Source organism: Aythya ferina (assembly GCF_964211825.1).
Source record: "Aythya ferina genome assembly, contig: HAP1_SCAFFOLD_81, whole genome shotgun sequence".
Classification (NCBI taxonomy): domain Eukaryota; kingdom Metazoa; phylum Chordata; class Aves; order Anseriformes; family Anatidae; genus Aythya; species Aythya ferina.
Window position 1 is genome coordinate 254,880 of NW_028181431.1, and position 16,440 is coordinate 271,319.

A 16,440-nucleotide genomic window follows, 5' to 3' on the forward strand; every position below is an offset into this window, starting at 1 on the left:
ATAGGACAGCCTGCAGAGGAGAAGGCAGAAGGTGTTGGCGCGTTTCTCCATTAAAATGAAGAAACTCCTAACATCTCTTCCATAGTTTTCTTCTAACCTTCACGCCTTGTGCAGCTAATTGCAGAACTTTCATGGTATATTTAAGAAAGAAGATTTCCAAAAGCACCTAATACAATTTTTTTCTGTTTTTAAAGGCTGAATTTTGCTGCATTTCAGTTTTGAGCATCATTCTTCTATTGCTGTTCATCCAGGGTGACTTCTTTGGAGACCTCTATCAGGAGAAAAAGCAGAGTCTGGAGGTCTTACACCTCCACTGCCAGCAGTGGTCTTTGTCCCTGTAACTGCAGCCCAGCCCAACACAAGAAACCCTTTCTAAGAAAAGTCAGGTGTTCTTTGGGAACAAAATAAATAATAAAATATATTAAAATAAATAAAAATAATAAAATAAAATAAAATAAAATAAAATAAAATAAAATAAAATAAAATAAAATAAAATAAAATAATTGAAATAACCATTGGAATCTGAGAAATTCTGCTTGAATATTAGTAAACACCTGGACATCCATGGTCTCTCATTGGTCTTCTGTGGAAAACTCTGGAAGAAAAGTAAAGAAAATATTTCTTCAAGTGGCTGTAGTTGTACCCACAAGCTAGGCCTCTTTTGGGAAATTGTGCCCTTCCAGTCACAGAAACATAAACAGAGTAATGTGAAAAGACCTGCCCAGTCAATAGAGTAGGGCAAAGTCATGCTTCCTGTGCTATAGATGCAGAAGGCAAAAAGAATTGCATTTTGCCTTACACTGCTCAAGGATGTGTAACCCAGGTCATGCATCTTTACCTTAGTACTGACAAGTCCATCACTAAACCAGGCTACCAAGTTCTACAGCTACACCTTGGCTCTCCAGTCAATGAACTAGCTCATGGATGGCAATCAGGGAGTCCCGGTTAGCATGATAAGGAGGAGCTGGAGGTTAGCATGACAGGAGGAGCTGGAAGCCATCGTGCGGCAGGCAGGCTACGACTTGGTTGCCATCACGGAGACGTGGTGGGACCAGTCTCATGACTGGAGTGCTGCAATGACTGGCTATAAGCTCTTCAGAAGGGACAGGCAGCACAGAAGGGGTGGTGGTGTGGCTCTCTATATTAGAGAGTCTTTCGAGGTTGTAGAACTCGAGGCTGGGAATGACAAGGTCGAGTCCCTTTGGGTTAGGATCGGCAGGGACAACAAGGCTAGCGTCCTGGTCAGGGTCTGTTATAGACCGCCAAACCAGGATGAGGAGACAGATGAGGAGTTCTACAGGCAGCTGACAGAAGTTGCAAAATCTTCAGTGCTTGTTCTCATGGGGGACTTCAACTTCCCTGACATATCCTGAAAGCACAACACAGCCCTGAGAAAGCAGTCTAGGAGGTTTCTGGAGAGCGTGGAAGATAGCTTCCTGACGCAGCTGGTTAGTGAGCCTACCAGGGGTGGCACCCCACTAGACCTTCTCTTCACAAACAGAGAAGGACTGGTGGAGGATGTGATTGTCGGGAGCTGTCTTGGGCAGAGTGACCACGAAATGGTGGAGTTCTCTATTCTTGGCAAGGCCAGGAAGGGGACCAGTAAAACCACTGTATTGGACTTCTGGAGGTCTGACTTTGTGCTGATGAGGACACTGGTTGGTAGAGTCCCTTGGGAGGCAGTTCTGAAGGGCAGAGGAGTCCAGGAAGGCTGGGCGCTCTTCAAGAGGGAAATCTTAATGGCGCAGGAATAGTCTGTCCCCACGTGCCCAAAGACGAGCTGGCGGGGAAGACTGGCCTGGCTGAACAGAGAATTGTGGCTTGAGCTTAGGAGAAAAAAGAGGGTTTATAATCTTTGGAAAAGTGGGCAGGCCACTAGGGAGGACTATAAGGATGTTGCGAGGCTGTGCAGGGACAGAATTAGAAAGGCCAAAGCTCATCTGGAGCTCAATCTGGCTACTGCCGTTAAAGATAACAAAAAATGTTTTTATAAATACATCAACACAAAAAGGAGGACTAAGGAGAATCTCCATCCTTTACTGGATGCGGGGGGAAACCTAGTTACAAGAGATGAGGAAAAGGCGGAGGTGCTCAATGCCTTCTTCGCCTCAGTCTTTAGCGGCAATACCGGTTGTTCTCTGGATACCCAGTACCCTGAGCTGGTGGAAGGGGATGGGGAGCAGGATGTGGCCCTCATAATCCACGAAGAACTGGTTGGTGACCTGCTACGGCACTTGGATGTGCACAAGTTGATGGGGCCGGATGGGATCCACCCAAGGGTACTGAGAGAACTGGCAGAGGAGCTGGGTAAGCCACTGTCCATCATTTATCAGCAGTCCTGGCGATCGGGGGAGGTCCCAGTGGACTGGCGGCTAGCAAACGTGACGTCCATCTACAAGAAGGGCCGGAGGGCAGACCCAGGAAACTACAATTCTGTCAGTTTGACCTCAGTGCCAGGGAAGCTCATGGAGAAGATTCTCTTGAGAGTCATCACGCAGCACTTGTAGGGCAAGCAGGCGATCAGGCCCAGTCAGCATGGGTTTATGAAAGGCAGATCCTGCTTGACGAACCTGATCTCCTTCTATGACAAAGTGACGCGCTGGGTGGATGAGGGCAAGGCTGTGGATATGGTCTACCTTGACTTCAGCAAGGCTTTTGACACCGTTTCCCACAGCATTCTCCTCAAGAAAGTGGCTGCTCTTGGCTTGGACTGGCACACACTTCGTTGGGTTAGAAACTGTCTGGATAGCCGGGCCCAAAGAGTCGTGGTGAATGGAATCAAGTCCAGTTGGAGGCCAGTCACTAGTGGCATTCCCCAGGGCTCAGTGCTGGGGCCGGTCCTCTTTAATATCTTCATCGATGATCTGGATGGGGGCATTGAGTGCACCCTCAGTAAGTTTGCAGATGACACCAAGCTAGGTGCGTGTGTCGATCTGCTCGAGGGTAGGAAAGCTCTGCAGGAGGATCTGGATAGGCTGCACCGATGGGCTGAGGTCAACTGCATGAAGTTCAACAAGGCCAAGTGTCGGGTCCTGCACCTGGGGCACAATAACCCCAAGCAGAGCTACAGACTGGGAGATGAATGGTTGGAGAGCTGCCAGGCAGAGAAGGACCTGGGAGTGATGGTTGATAGTCGGCTGAATATGAGCCAGCAGTGTGCTCAGGTGGCCAAGAAGGCCAACAGCATCCTGGCTTGCATAAGAAACAGTTTTGCAGCAGGGCTAGGGAGGTGATCGTCCCCCTGTACTCAGCTCTGGTGAGGCCGCACCTTGAGTACTGTGTTCAGTTTTGGGCCCCTCACTACAAGAAGGACATCGAGGTGCTTGAGCGAGTCCAGAGAAGGGTGACAAAGCTGGTGAGGGGTCTGGAGAACAAGTCCTACGAGGAGTGGCTGAGGGAGCTGAGCTTGTTCAGCCTGGAGAAAAGGAGGCTCAGGGGCGACCTTATCGCTCTCTACAGATACCTTAAAGGAGGCTGTAGAGAGGTGGGGGTTGGTCTGTTCTCCCACGTGCCTGGTGACAGGACGAGGGGGAATGGGCTAAAGTTGTGCCAGGGGAGTTTTAGGTTGGATCTTAGGAAGAACTTCTTTACCAAAAGGGTTGTTAGGCATTGGAACAGGCTGCCCAAGGAAGTGGTGGAGTCACCATCCCTGGAGGTCTTTAAAAGACGTTTTGATGTAGAGCTTAGGGATATGGTTTAGTGGGGACTGTTAGTGTTAGGTCAGAGGTTGGACTCAATGATCTTGAGGTCTCTTCCAACTTAGAAATGCTGTGATTCTGTGATTCTGTGATATGATGCTGCCTCAGGTGCGCCGCCATGGTAGCCATTGGCACCTGCTGTTCTTCAACCCTCAGCAAACCCACAACAGAAGGATTCTGTGGAAGGCCAAGCAAGGTAGACAACTGTTTACTGTCCCCAGTCTCCAAGGCAGCGATGCCAAAGCCCCACCAGTAGTGCCCTCTGGAACTTCGAAGTACTCTCTTGTAATAAATGACTAAGTCCCAAATAGAATTACAATTAAAGTTTACAAATTTTTAAGCGAATAGAGGTAAGCAAACAGCACTGGGTGCACCAGGAGTCTCTGCTCAACCAAGATGCACACCAGTTACATCAAGCAGCTGGTTTTTATGCTCCTAGGCTAATACATATTCATTACTACTTCTAGTAAAGGCAGGGTTACTATAATTAGTTCCCAGAATCTGAACCCTCCCAATGGCACATGAGTAGCAGTCTCCAGTGGTCCCTCTGGGGGTTCTCTCATGCTGAAGGCTCATAGTCTTCCTCCCAGGCTTTTTTCTTTTCCTTCCTCTTTGTTCATCTTGGCCAGATGTCAGAGACTTGTGCAGAGTCCCATGCAAGCTTTCTCTTTCAGGTGTCCTTCAGCTTTCCCCTTGTCCTTAATCTCTTGGCCAGATACAGAGACTAGTGTAGTGTCCCATGCAATAGTCATAATAGTTAGCAGTTATTCTGAACCCCCCCCCAGATATCAGAGACTCAAGGTTTACCCTTCAAGCTCTCTATTGACACGAATTGCTGAAACATTCCTTACACTCTCCTGAAGCAGTATACTCCGAGGATGAACATAGCCTCCAGGCCAGTCCCAATGGGGTGTTTTTGCCATTCCTCCCCAGTTAGACTCACTTCAGCCTCCAAAACAGTTAACTCTTGGGATCCCCCTGTCACTCCAGAAATATAGGTGGGTTCTACCTCTTTAAGTCTTGATGGCGTTAGGGTACACTGTGCACCGGTGTCCAGTAGAGCCTGATACATTTGTGGGTCTGATGTGCCAGGCCATTAAATATACACAGTCCAGTAAACCCAGTTGTCCCTTTCCTCCCTGCGTCCCCCTGGCAGGAAGCAAGACCCCTCTAGTCCTGCTCATAGTATTCATTACTGTGTCTGGTAGACGGCCCACTGGAAACATGTCCCACTATGGCACTGTCACCCCATGTGGCAGGGGAGAAGGCGATGACAGCCAAGGGACGCATCTGGGTGTGGAAGGTGGGGCCCAGCAGAGACAAGGAGTCAAGACAGTGGTGTGTGCAACACCAGGAGAAGCAGCCCAAGGGGTGGTGCTGCTGGTGAGGACAAATTTGTGCCAGCAGCGTGAGTGGGCAGCAGCTGTACACTGGTGAGGGGAGGCCAGGAAGTGCATGCCAAGAGTGCTCCCGCCAGCAGAGACAAGGCCGGGGCCGGGGCTGAGGCCAAGGGGAGAGGCAGGTCCAGGGCAGGGGGCTTCAAGGGCCATGCTGAGCTCCCTGCCCCAGCAGCAACCGCACTGGCCCTCAGCAGATGTGCTGGATGGCACGCACTGGGAGGTGCTGGCGTGCATCAGAGAGCAGCAAGGAGGGCGCTGGAGAGGGCCAGGGCAAGGCGGGCAGCAGATCCCCATGCAGGGGCTGGCTGGCCCTGGACACTCCATTAGTGCGTTGCAGGTCCTGGCAGGCTGCGGTGAGGGGGCAAATGCCCTGGGCCCCCTTTCTGCTTTGACCAGGTCAGCAAGGGCCCAGTGCAGCCTCCTCTCCCCTGCCCCTCCAGCTCTGGGCTCCCTTCACGCAGTCCTGGCTCTGCAGCACCAAGCCCTGCTGGGAGCCCTCCCCTGCATGCTGCCACCACTCCCTGACGCTGCTGTTGCCCTTTGCTGGGCAATGCCCAGCCCAGCCCAGCAGCCCAGGCTGGGCTGGCCCCAGGGCAGTGCCCACTGCAGGCTGCTGCAGGGCTCTGGGCATGGCCACCACAGCCCCAGCCCCTCGCAAGGCACCTCAGCTGCTGGGACAAAAGCGGCTCTGGGCCTCCCCAGCAGTCCCCAGGCTGGGGCCAGCCATGGCTCAGGCGATGGAGGTCCATGAAGCTGCAGGAGCCCTGGTCTCTTGCCTGGGAGATCCCTAGCACAGAGTATCTGTGTCCCACAGGGCCAGCACAAGAGGCCTGGCCCAGGCACAGAGCGGCTCCAGATTCCAGTCCGTGAAGCTCCAGATTGCCCCACTGAGTAGTGATGGGCAGCCCCAATGGCCAGCTGAGCTATTCCTAAATGTGACAGCAGTGCTTTTGGCCTTGAGCCCCTTCTCCATTGGGAGAATGAGATGGGATCTGAGAGCTGTGAATATCTAATGGCTTCTTTATTGTCTTTATCTACACTGGAAGATTGGTTCTTGAAGTACCGTAGATGACTAGGTCAAAATAAAAATCAATATGTAGGAGGATAAGAAGAAATTCCCTTAAATTAAAATAATACTATCACACGTTAAAAAATAAAAATTAAAAAAATAAAAAAAATCAGAAAATATTTTGTGAGATATTCGCTCAGTATTTTTAGGCTGGTGAGCATATTAATGATGCTTAAGAAGTATGTATGAAAGTAATTTCCTGAGAGCATTTTTCAGTTCCTGGTTCCTCATGCTGTAGATTACAGGATTCACTGCTGGAGGCATCACTACGTACAAAAAGGCCACTGCCAGGTCTAGGGATGGGGAAGAGACGGAAGGAGGCTTCAGGTAGGCAAACAAACCAGTGCTGACAGTCATAGAGACAACAGCCAGGTGAGGGAGGCATGTGGAAAAGGCTTTGTGCTGGCCATGCTCAGAGGGCATCCTCATCACCGCTCTAAAGATCAACATATAGGACACCACAATGTAAACAAAACAAAGAAATACTAAAGAAAGAGTAAAGACAAGTGCCCCAACTTCCCTGAGGTAGGCATCTGAGCAGGAGAGCTTGAGGATCTGGGGGATTTCACAGAAGAACTGGTCCACAGCTTTGCCGTGGCAGAGGGGCAGGGAAAATGTGTTGGCCATGTGCAGAACAGCTTGGAGAGAGCCACTGCCCCAGGCAGCTGCTGCCATCTGGGCACAAGCTCTGCTGCCCAGGAGGCTCTCATAATGCAGGGGCTTGCAGATGGCAACGTAACGGTCGTAGGCCATGACAGTGAGAAGGGAATACTCTGCATCAAAACAGAAGACTATGAAAGGGACTTGTGCAACACAGCCTTGATAGGAGATGGCCCTGGTGTCCTAGAGGGCATTGGCTGTTGCTTTGGGGACAGTGGTGGAGATGCAGCCCAGGTCGAGGCGGACGAGGTTGAGGAGGAAGAAGTACATGGGGGTGTGGAGGCGGTGGTCGCAGGCTACAGCGGTGAGGATGAGGCCGTTGCCCAGGAGGGCAGCCATGTAGATATCCAAGAAGAGCGCGAAGTGCAGGAGCTTCTGCTCCCGCTTGTCTGCAAATGCCAGCAGGAGGAACTCACTCACGGTGCTGACGTTGGGCATTTGCTGACATTAAACACAGCTGTCTGTTGAAGAGGATAAGGCAGAACAAGTTAGTACACACTTCTCTGAGGGAGACTTATTACAAGCCTTAGAGCACCCCCAGCCCGAGCATTTGTTTGCAGGAGAACCTTTCTGCAGCTTTCTTGCTTGAGCTCCAGCTGGTGCTGGCTGATAGTGGCACTGGGAGCAGGGGCTGCTGTGGGCTCCAGAGGAGTCCTTCCTGCTGTGCTGCAGGATGGAAGCAGGAAGATGGGAGAAACTCAAGTGCCGTCCACTTGGCACATCCATGAGCTTTTCAGTGTTGTTGTCAACAACCCAATGCAGAGCAGAGCTGCAGGTATTTTATTTTATTTTTTTTTGCCCCCCCCCCCCCCTTTTTTTTTTAATTTAGCTTTCAATAACACTTCTAATGCTTATGACAGGTGTTGGATGCTTGAACTCCCTTACATTACCTGTGCACTCCCAGAGAAATCCTGTGGGTGCCAGGAGGCAAAGGGACCGTGCCTTGGTGAAGACTGACCAGTGCAGCTCTGTCACTTTTGTCATTCCTCTGAGCTACAGGACCATCCCACTCTGGTGTTTCCCTGAGGAAAAAAAAAAAAATAAAAAAAAAATTAGATGGCTGCTAATTGAGGAGAGCCACAGCAAGCCAGAAGGAGCTTGAGAGCTTCTCCTCGTTTGAGCTCTGCCTGCTCTGCTGGCCAGGCCTGCCCCACAGCCCATGGGATGCAAGGGGAGAGGAAGCCAGGGAGGGACTGCTCAAGGAGAAGGCATCTGCACTGCAGGGCATGGCCACGAGGTGCCCGAATCCCCCCTTCCACAGCGTTTCTAGCAACAGCTCCTTCTGGCCGCCTGCCCCTCTCTCTGCTGCCTGCAGCTGTTCCTGCCGGGAGCTTCTGATCTGCGACCACCTCTTCTTTCCCCCTGCCCATGCTCACAGACCCCATCCCATGCGGCTGTGCTCAGCGCTGCCCTGCAGCACCCTGCCACCAACAGGACCCTGCCAAGGGGCACCTCCATGGCTGCAGGAGCTACGGGGTAGCTGACAGAGAGCCTGGCATAGGTGGCCACGGCAGGGTGTTCTGGTCTGACTGGGGGCACCTGGCTTAGGGCACTCCAAGGGGCTTCTGCCAGACGTCCTCACCTCTCAGTGCAATCCAGCAGGACTCTCAAAGCCTACTGCATTGTCCACTGCCTTCCCAGAAACAAGACCCAGGAGGAGACCCTTCCAGGACCTGCAGCTGCATGGCCTTGCAGCCAGACACTTACCTCGTCAAGGGCTGTGCAGATTTCTCCTGCGGTCAGCGCTCAGCATCCTCCCTCTCCCAACTGCCTCCAAGCCCTCTCTCCTTCTCTCCTCTCCCCATGCCAGCTGTGGTCAGAGCCCCCAGCCCTACTGCACTTTGCAGAGGAGCTGCTCTTGGGCAGAGCTGTCTCTCTGCACCAGGGCCTCTTGCCAGGAGCTCTCTCTGTCCCAGGAGCCCGGCCCAGCTCAGCAACCCAAGGCATTGTAATTACTCCTCTGGGGGCTTTGATGATGAGCCCACAGACCTCAAGTACTAAGAGACAATTGAAGACATCTCTTCAGAAGTCCATGTCAGATGTATATTTCCTGGAGTGTCCCCCTGATGGCCAGCACTGACACAGCTCCCCCTCGGAGCTCGTTAGAGTAGAACATTGGAGGCAGTGAGGACAAGGAGACAAAGGCAATGTGAAGGTGACACTGAGGTGTAGACGAAGTGGATGCGTTTCACCAAGCACAAGGGCCAAACCTTGACACCCTGCCTCTGGGAGAGAGAACCTTTCCCTTTACACCTTGCTCAGGGCTCTTCCTGGGGCAGTAGGAGATGGGGATGTGCATTGCCAAGTTCAGGAGAATGGTACAACCCCTTCCTGGTTCATGGGTAGGGGCAAGGAGACAATGAGGCCCTGGTGCTCTCTCCTCGTAGGTCTCACTGGCAGAGACAACAGCCATAGCCATAGACACAAAGACCTGGGTCCTGTTGGGACTTTCAGCCTTTCCATAGCCCTAGCTCCTCTCCAGATCAGGATATTGTAGGGACTCCCATGTACCTCTTTACCAGCTAGCTGTAGACACTTGTCCATGTGGTGTCACACTGGATGTGAGCTGAGTCTGACAATCCAGATCTTCTTGGTGGCTATGCTCCTCATAAGGCAGCTCTGTAGGAAGCTGGCCTGGTTCCTGGTGAGCAGGCACTACTGCTCGTATGGCATCCCTCGTGGTGCCCTGGGCACTGCTCACTCAGCACAGTCCCAGTCTGCCCTGATGTGTGGGGTTCCTCTTCCTCCAGTGCAGGACTGGGCTCTTCTCCTTCTCAATGTCAAGAAGTTTGTATAGGGAAAATCCTGCAGTTCTCAAGGTTCCTCTGGACAGATGCCACATTCTGTCAGCTGTTAATATCTGCAGGGAGATGTCTCATTCTAATTGTGCTCTCACAAGATAACAGTATCAGCAGTTGTAGGAGAGTGTGAACAGTAGAGGAGTAACTAGTTGAATGGAGCTGCAGAACAGGCTCACAGAAGGGTAGAGGATGGAAGGTTGCCCAGTTCCATTTTTTCTGTGCTTCTCATGTATGCTGTCATTTTCTCTGAAGCCCTATCATTTTCTCTGGAGTCCTAAATGTTGTTAGGCTGGGCAAAGAAAAAAAATTAGAATGGCCAAAACCCAGCTGGAGCTCAATATGCCTATTACTGTTAAAGACAATAAAAATGGTTTTTGTTTGTTTGTTCATTTGAATTAAAAGAGATGATGAAAAGGCTGAGGTACTCAGTGCATTCTTTACCTCAGTGTTTTGCAGCAAGACCAGTTGTTACCCTGATACTCTGCCCCTGAGCTGGTAGATAAGGACCTCGAACAGAATGAAGCTCTCATAATCCATGAGGAAATGGTTAGAGAACTGCTACTCCACCCAGATATGCAGACGTATAGGGGGCTAGATGGGATCCACCCATTGGTACTGAGGGAGCTGGCTGAAGTACTCACCAAGCCATTTTCCATCATTTTTCAGCAGTCCTGGCTATCAGGGGAGGTCCCTGTCAACTGTCAACTAGCAAATATGATGGATATCTACAAGAAGAGACAGAAGGATGATCCGAGAACTACAGGCCTGTCAGTCTGACCTCTGAGCCAGGGAAACTCATGGAGCAGATTATCTTGAGTACCATCACACAACAGGACAACCAGCTGATCAGGCCCTTTGATAAGCCCAGTTGAGTTTATCAAAGCAGGACCTGCTTGACAAATCAGATCTAAATCTATGAGAAGGTGATGTGCTCAGTGGACAAGGGAAAGGCTGTGGATGTGGTCTACCTAAACTTCAATAAGGCTTTTGAAACCATTTCCCACAGCATTCTTCCAGAGGATCTGGCTGCTGAAGGCCTGGAAAGAATTACGTTTCATTGGGTTAAAAACTGGCTGTGTGGCTGGGTCCAAAGATTTGCGGTGAATGGATATAAATGTACCTGCAGGTGAGAGCAAGGCCAGTTTATAGACCTGTGCCAGGTCTATAAACCAAAGCTAATCCAAGGAAAGCATGGCCTGATAAAGCAAAAGAAAGCATGGCCAGGGAAGGCAAAGCTGAGCAAGTCAAAGCAGAGCAAGGGAATGTAGAAAAAGAAAAAGCAAATCATTTCCAGGAAAGAAAAGGCAAAGAAATCTGAGGCAAAGCAAAGCAAAGCAGGGGCAAGAACAGCAGAGGAAAGGAGATATGGAAAAGCAAAGCAGTGCCAGGAATACAAAGCAAAGCAAAGGAAAGCATGGCCAGGCAAGGCAAAGCAGAACAAAAGAAAGTAGCAAAAGAAAAAGCAAAGCAGTGCCAGGAATACAAAGTAAAGCAAAACAAAGGTAAGCATGGCCTGAAAATGGAAGTGAGAGCAGGAGCAGGTGAGGCAAAAGAGAGCAAAGCAAAGGTAAAAAAAGGCAAGCATGGCCCCATAAAGCAAAACAAAGCACGGCCAAGGAAGGCAAAGCTGAGCAAAGGAAAGTAGCACCAGGAAAAGCAAAGCATAACCAGGGAAGACAAAGCAAACAAAGGAAAGCAAGGCAGTTTGAGGCGAGGCAAGGCAAAGCACAGCACGGGTAGGAAAAGCAAAGCAGTGCCAGGTCTATAAAGCAAAGCTAAACCAAGGAAAGCATGGCCTGATAAAGCAAAGGAAAGCATGGCCAGGGAAGGCAAAGGAGAGCAAGGAAAAGCAAAGCAAAGGAAAGTAGCACAAGGAAATGCAAAGTATTTCCAGGAGAGAAAGAGCAAAACACTCTGAGGCAAAGCAGGGCCAAGAACAGCAGAGGAAAGGAGGTATGGGAAAGCAAAACTGTGCCAGCAAGAGCAAAGCAAAGCAGAGCTAGGGCAAAACAAAGAGAAGCAAAGCAAACGTAGCGAGCTGGAGGCCAGCCCTCCTTTGGGTTCCAGGTATCTGTTGGGGGGAGACCGGAGGGCTCCATTTGGTGTGCAGGTAGCAGCCAGACTTGGACAGTGGCTGTACCCTGATCGCCCACTCCTCAGCCTTCTTCACAGCTCCTAGTCCACTGTGACACCGGGCAAGAACCATGTCTTGCTTTAGCTGGTTTTATATCTATATACATGTTGTTGTTGTTTGTTGTGGATTTCTTCCACCGTAGTTGTGGGAATCATGTAGTTACTTATTCTCGTTGAAATTCTCACTGAACACTATCACCACACGAGTAGCACTTAGGGGTCCTCTGGCAGCTCACCGCATGGCTGGGGACAAAGAATGGACCTTGTTGGTTGGCCGGGCCTGCTGCCCCCACAATCCGGTTCCGAGGGGACAGTGGCTGGGCTGCGGGGAGGCCAAGTTCTGTGTCTGACGGTTTATGCGTTCAGAAATTTACCAATCGACTCAGCAGCAAAATCAGTGAGACGGTCTCCAAAGGAAGCCTAGCACAGCACAGGAGAGCAGAGCAATGTGGATGAAAGCTGAGCAAGACAAAGCAAAGCCCTGCTAGGGAAAAGACCTAGGGGCATAGGGAAAAGCAATGACATCCAGTGCCTGGAAAAGCAAAGCGTGGCCTCTAAAAACACATTAAAAAGGTCCAAAAGGAAAAGAAAAGAATGCAATGAACACTTAAAAAAAAAAAAAAAAAAAAAAAAAAAAAAAAAAAAAAGCAAAACAAGTCCAGAAAAGGCAAAACATAGCAAGGCAAAGCAGAGCAAGGGAACGTAGCACAAGGAAAAGCAAAGCATTGCCAGGAAAGAAACAGCAAAAGAATCTGAGGCAAAGCAAAGCAAAGCCGGGGCAAGAACAGCAGAGGAAAGGAGGTATGGAAAAGCAAAGCAGTGCCAGGTCTATAAAGCAAAGCTAAACCAAGGAAAGCATGGCCTGATAAAGCAAAGGAAAGCACGGCCAGGGAAGGCAAAGGAGAGCAAGGAAAAGCAAAGCAAAGGAAAGTAGCACAAGGAAATGCAAAGTATTTCCAGGAGAGAAAGAGCAAAACACTCTGAGGCAAAGCAGGGGCAAGAACAGCAGAGGAAAGGAGGTATGGAAAAGCAAAACTGTGCCAGCAAGAGCAAAGCAAAGCAGAGCTAGGGCAAAACAAAGAGAAGCAAAGCAAACGTAGCGAGCTGGAGGCCAGCCCTCCTTTGGGTTCCAGGTATCTGTGGGGGAGACCGGAGGGCCTCCATGTTGTGTACGGGTGGCAGCCAGACTTGGACAGTGGCTGGACCCTGATCGCCCCCTCCTCAGCCTTCTTCACAGCTCCTAGTCCACTGTGACAGCCGGCAAGAACCATGTCTTGCTTTAGCTGGTTTTATATATCTATATACATTTTGTTGTTGTTTGTTGTGGATTTCTTCCACCGTAGTTGTGGGAATCATGTAGTTACTTATTCTCGTTGAAATTGTCACTGAACACTATCACCACACGAGTAGCAGTTAAGGGTCCCCTGGTGGCTCGCCGCATGACTAGGGACAAAGAATGGACCATGTCGGGCAGCCAGGCCTGCTGCACCCGGCCTCCAGTTCCGAGGGGACAGTGGCTGGGCTGCGGGGAGGCCAAGTTCTGTGTCTGACGGTTTATGCGTTCAGAAATTTACCATTCGACTCAGCAGCAAAATCAGCGAGACGGTCTCCAAAGGAAGCCTAGCACAGCACAGGAGAGCAGAGCAATGCGGATGAAAGCTGAGCGAGACAAAGCAAAGCCCTGCTAGGGAAAAGACCTAGGGGCATAAGGAAAAGCAGTGACAACCAGGGCCTGGAAAAGCAAAGCACGGCCAGAGAAAACACAAGAAAAAGATATAAAAGGAAAATATAAAGCATGGAATGAACATCAAATAAATAAAAAAAAAAATAAATAATAATAATAAAAAAATGCAGAGAATGACCAGGAAAGGCATAGCATAGCAGAACAAAATAGAGGAAAGCAAAGGTAAACAAAGGAAAGCATGGCCCCGTAAAGCACAAAAAAAAAAAAAAGCAAGGCCAGGGAGGGCAAAGCTGAGCAAAGGAAAGTAACACCAGGTAAAGCAAAGCAGAACCAGGGAAGACAAAGCAAGCAAAGGACAGCAAAGCACTTTGAGGCAAGGCAAAGCACAGCATGGTTTGGAAAAGCAATGCAGTGCCAGGTCTGTAAACCAAAGGTAAACCAAGGAAAGCATGGCCTCATAAAGCAAAACAAAGCAAGGCCAGGGAAGGCAAAGCACAGGAAGGCAAAGCAGAGCAAAGGAAAGTAGTACCAGGAAATGCAAAGCAGTGCTGGTAAAGAGAAAGAAAAAAAATATTAATGAAAAAAAATAAAAACAAACAAACAATCAAAAAATAAATAAAACCACAACAAATCGAAAAAGTTCAAGGTAAGGCAAATCAGAGCAGGGTTAAGAGAAGCTAAGCAGAGCAGAGAAGGAAAAGCAAAGCAATGCCAGGAATACAAAGCAAAGCAAAGCAAAGCAAAGCATGGCCAGGCAAGGCAAAGCAGAACAAAAGAAAGTAGCAAAAGGAAAAGCAAAGCAGTGCCAGGAATACAAAGTAAAGCAAAACAATGTAAGCATGGCCTGAAAATGGAAGTGAGAGCAGGAGCAGGTGAGGCAAAAGAGAGCAAGGCAAAGGTAAAAAAAGGCAAGCATGGCCCCATAAAGCAAAACAAAGCACGGCCAGGGAAGGCAAAGCTGAGCAAAGGAAAGTAGCACCAGGAAAAGCAAAGCATAACTAGGAAAGATAAAGCAAACAAAGGAAAGCAAAGCAGTTTGAGGCGAGGCAAGGCAAAGCACAGCACGGGTAGGAAAAGCAAAGCAGTGCCAGGTCTGTAAACCAAAGGTAAACCAAGGAAAGCATGGCCACGGAAGGGAAAGCAGAGCAAGTCAAAGCAGAGCAAGGGAATGTAGCACAAGGAAAAGCAAAGCATTGCCAGGAAAGAAACAGCAAAAGAATCTGAGGCAAAGCAAAGCAAAGCCGGGGCAAGAACAGCAGAGGAAAGGAGGTATGGAAAAGCAAAACCGTGCCAGCAAGAGCAAAGCAAAGCGGAGCAAGGCAAAACAAAGAGAAGCAAAGCAAACCTAGCGAGCTGGCGGCCAGCCCTCCTTTGGGTTCCAGGTGTCTGTGGGGGGGAGACCGGAGGGCTCCATGTTGTGTGCAGGTGGCAGCCAGACTTGGACAGTGGCTGTACCCTGATCGCCCCCTCCTCAGCCTTCTTCACAGCTCCTAGTCCATTGTGACAGCCGGCAAGAACCATGTCTTGCTTTAGCTGGTTTTATATATCTATATACATTTTGTTGTTGTTGTTGTTGTGGATTTCTTCCACCGTAGTTGTGGGAATCATGTAGTTACTTACTGTCTCTGAGAACCTCACACACACAACTAGCAGTGTGGCCCACCTGGCAGCTCTCCGCATGGCTAGGGACAAAGTATGGACCATATGGGGCGGCCAGGCCTGCTGCCCCCACAATCCGGTTCCGAGGGGACAGTGGCTGGGCTGCGGGGAGGCCAAGTTCTGTGTCTGACGGTTTATGCGTTCAGAAATTTACCATTCGACTCCGCAGCAAAATCAGTGAGACGGTCTCCAAAGGAAGCCAAGCACAGCACAGGAGAGGAGGGCAATGTGGATGAAAGCTGAGCGAGACAAGGAAAAGCCCTGCTAGGCATAGGGAAAAGCAGTGACAACCAGGGCCTGGAAAAGGAAAGCACGGCCTGTAAAAACACATCAGACAGGTCCAAAATGAAAACAAATCATGCAAGAAACATGAAAAAAAAAATAATAAAAAAAAAAAAGAATAAAAGATGAAAGGCAAAGCAAATCAAAGCAGAGCAAAGGAAAGCATGGCCAGGGAAGGCAAAGCAGAACAAAGAAAGGTAGCACAAGGAAAAGCAAAGCATTTTCAGGAAAGCAAAAGCAAAGCAATGTGAGGCAAAGCTGGGGCAAGAACAGCAGAGGAAAGGAGGTAGGGAAAAGCAAAACCGTGCCAGCAAGAGCAAAGCAAAGCGGAGCAAGGCAAAACAAAGAGAAGCAAAGCAAACGTAGCGAGCTGGAGGCCAGCCCTCCTTTGAGTTCCAAGTGTCTGTGGGGGGGAGACCGGAGGGCTCTCATGTTGTGTACAGGTGGCAGCCAGACTTGGACAGTGGCTGGACCCTGATCGCCCACCCCTCAGCCTTCTTCACAGCTCCTAGTCCATTGTGACAGCCGGCAAGAACCATGTCTTGCTTTAGCAGGTTTTATATATATATTTACATTTTGTTGTTGTCTGTTGTGGATTTCTTCCACCATAGTTGTGGGAATCATGTAGTTAAGGCAAATCGGAGCAGGGTGAAGAGAAGCTAAGCAGAGCAGAGAAGGAAAAGCAAAGCAATGCCAGGAATACAAAGCAAGGCAAAGGAAAGCATGGCCAGGCAAGGCAAAGCAGAACAAAAGAAAGTAGCAAAAGGAAAAGCAAAGCAATGCCAGGAATACAAAGTAAAGGAAAACAAAGGTAAGCATGGCCTGAAAATGGAAGTGAGAGCAGGAGCAGGTGAGGCAAAAGAGAGCAAGGCAAAGGTAAAAAAAGGCAAGCGTGGCCCCGTAAAGCAAAACAAAGCACGGCCAGGGAAGGCAAAGCTGAACAAAGGAAAGTAGCACCAGGAAAAGCAAAGCATAACCAGGGAGGACAAAGCAAACAAAGGAAAGCAAAGCAGTTTGAGGCAAGGCAAAGCACAGCACGGGTAGGAAAAGCAAA

General features: G+C 49.7%; 1 protein-coding gene across 1 annotated transcript; it reads right to left on the reverse strand.

Moving 5' to 3' along the window:
• Positions 1-6,329: 6,329 nt before the first annotated feature.
• On the reverse strand, positions 6,330-6,920 carry LOC311428460 (olfactory receptor 14J1-like; the record flags this gene model as incomplete). The annotated part of the gene is made up of 1 exon (XM_084539903.1): positions 6,330-6,920. The coding sequence occupies one exon, from the start codon at positions 6,918-6,920 to the stop codon at positions 6,330-6,332; it is 591 nt and encodes a 196-aa protein (XP_084396029.1).
• Positions 6,921-16,440: the final 9,520 nt, after the last annotated feature.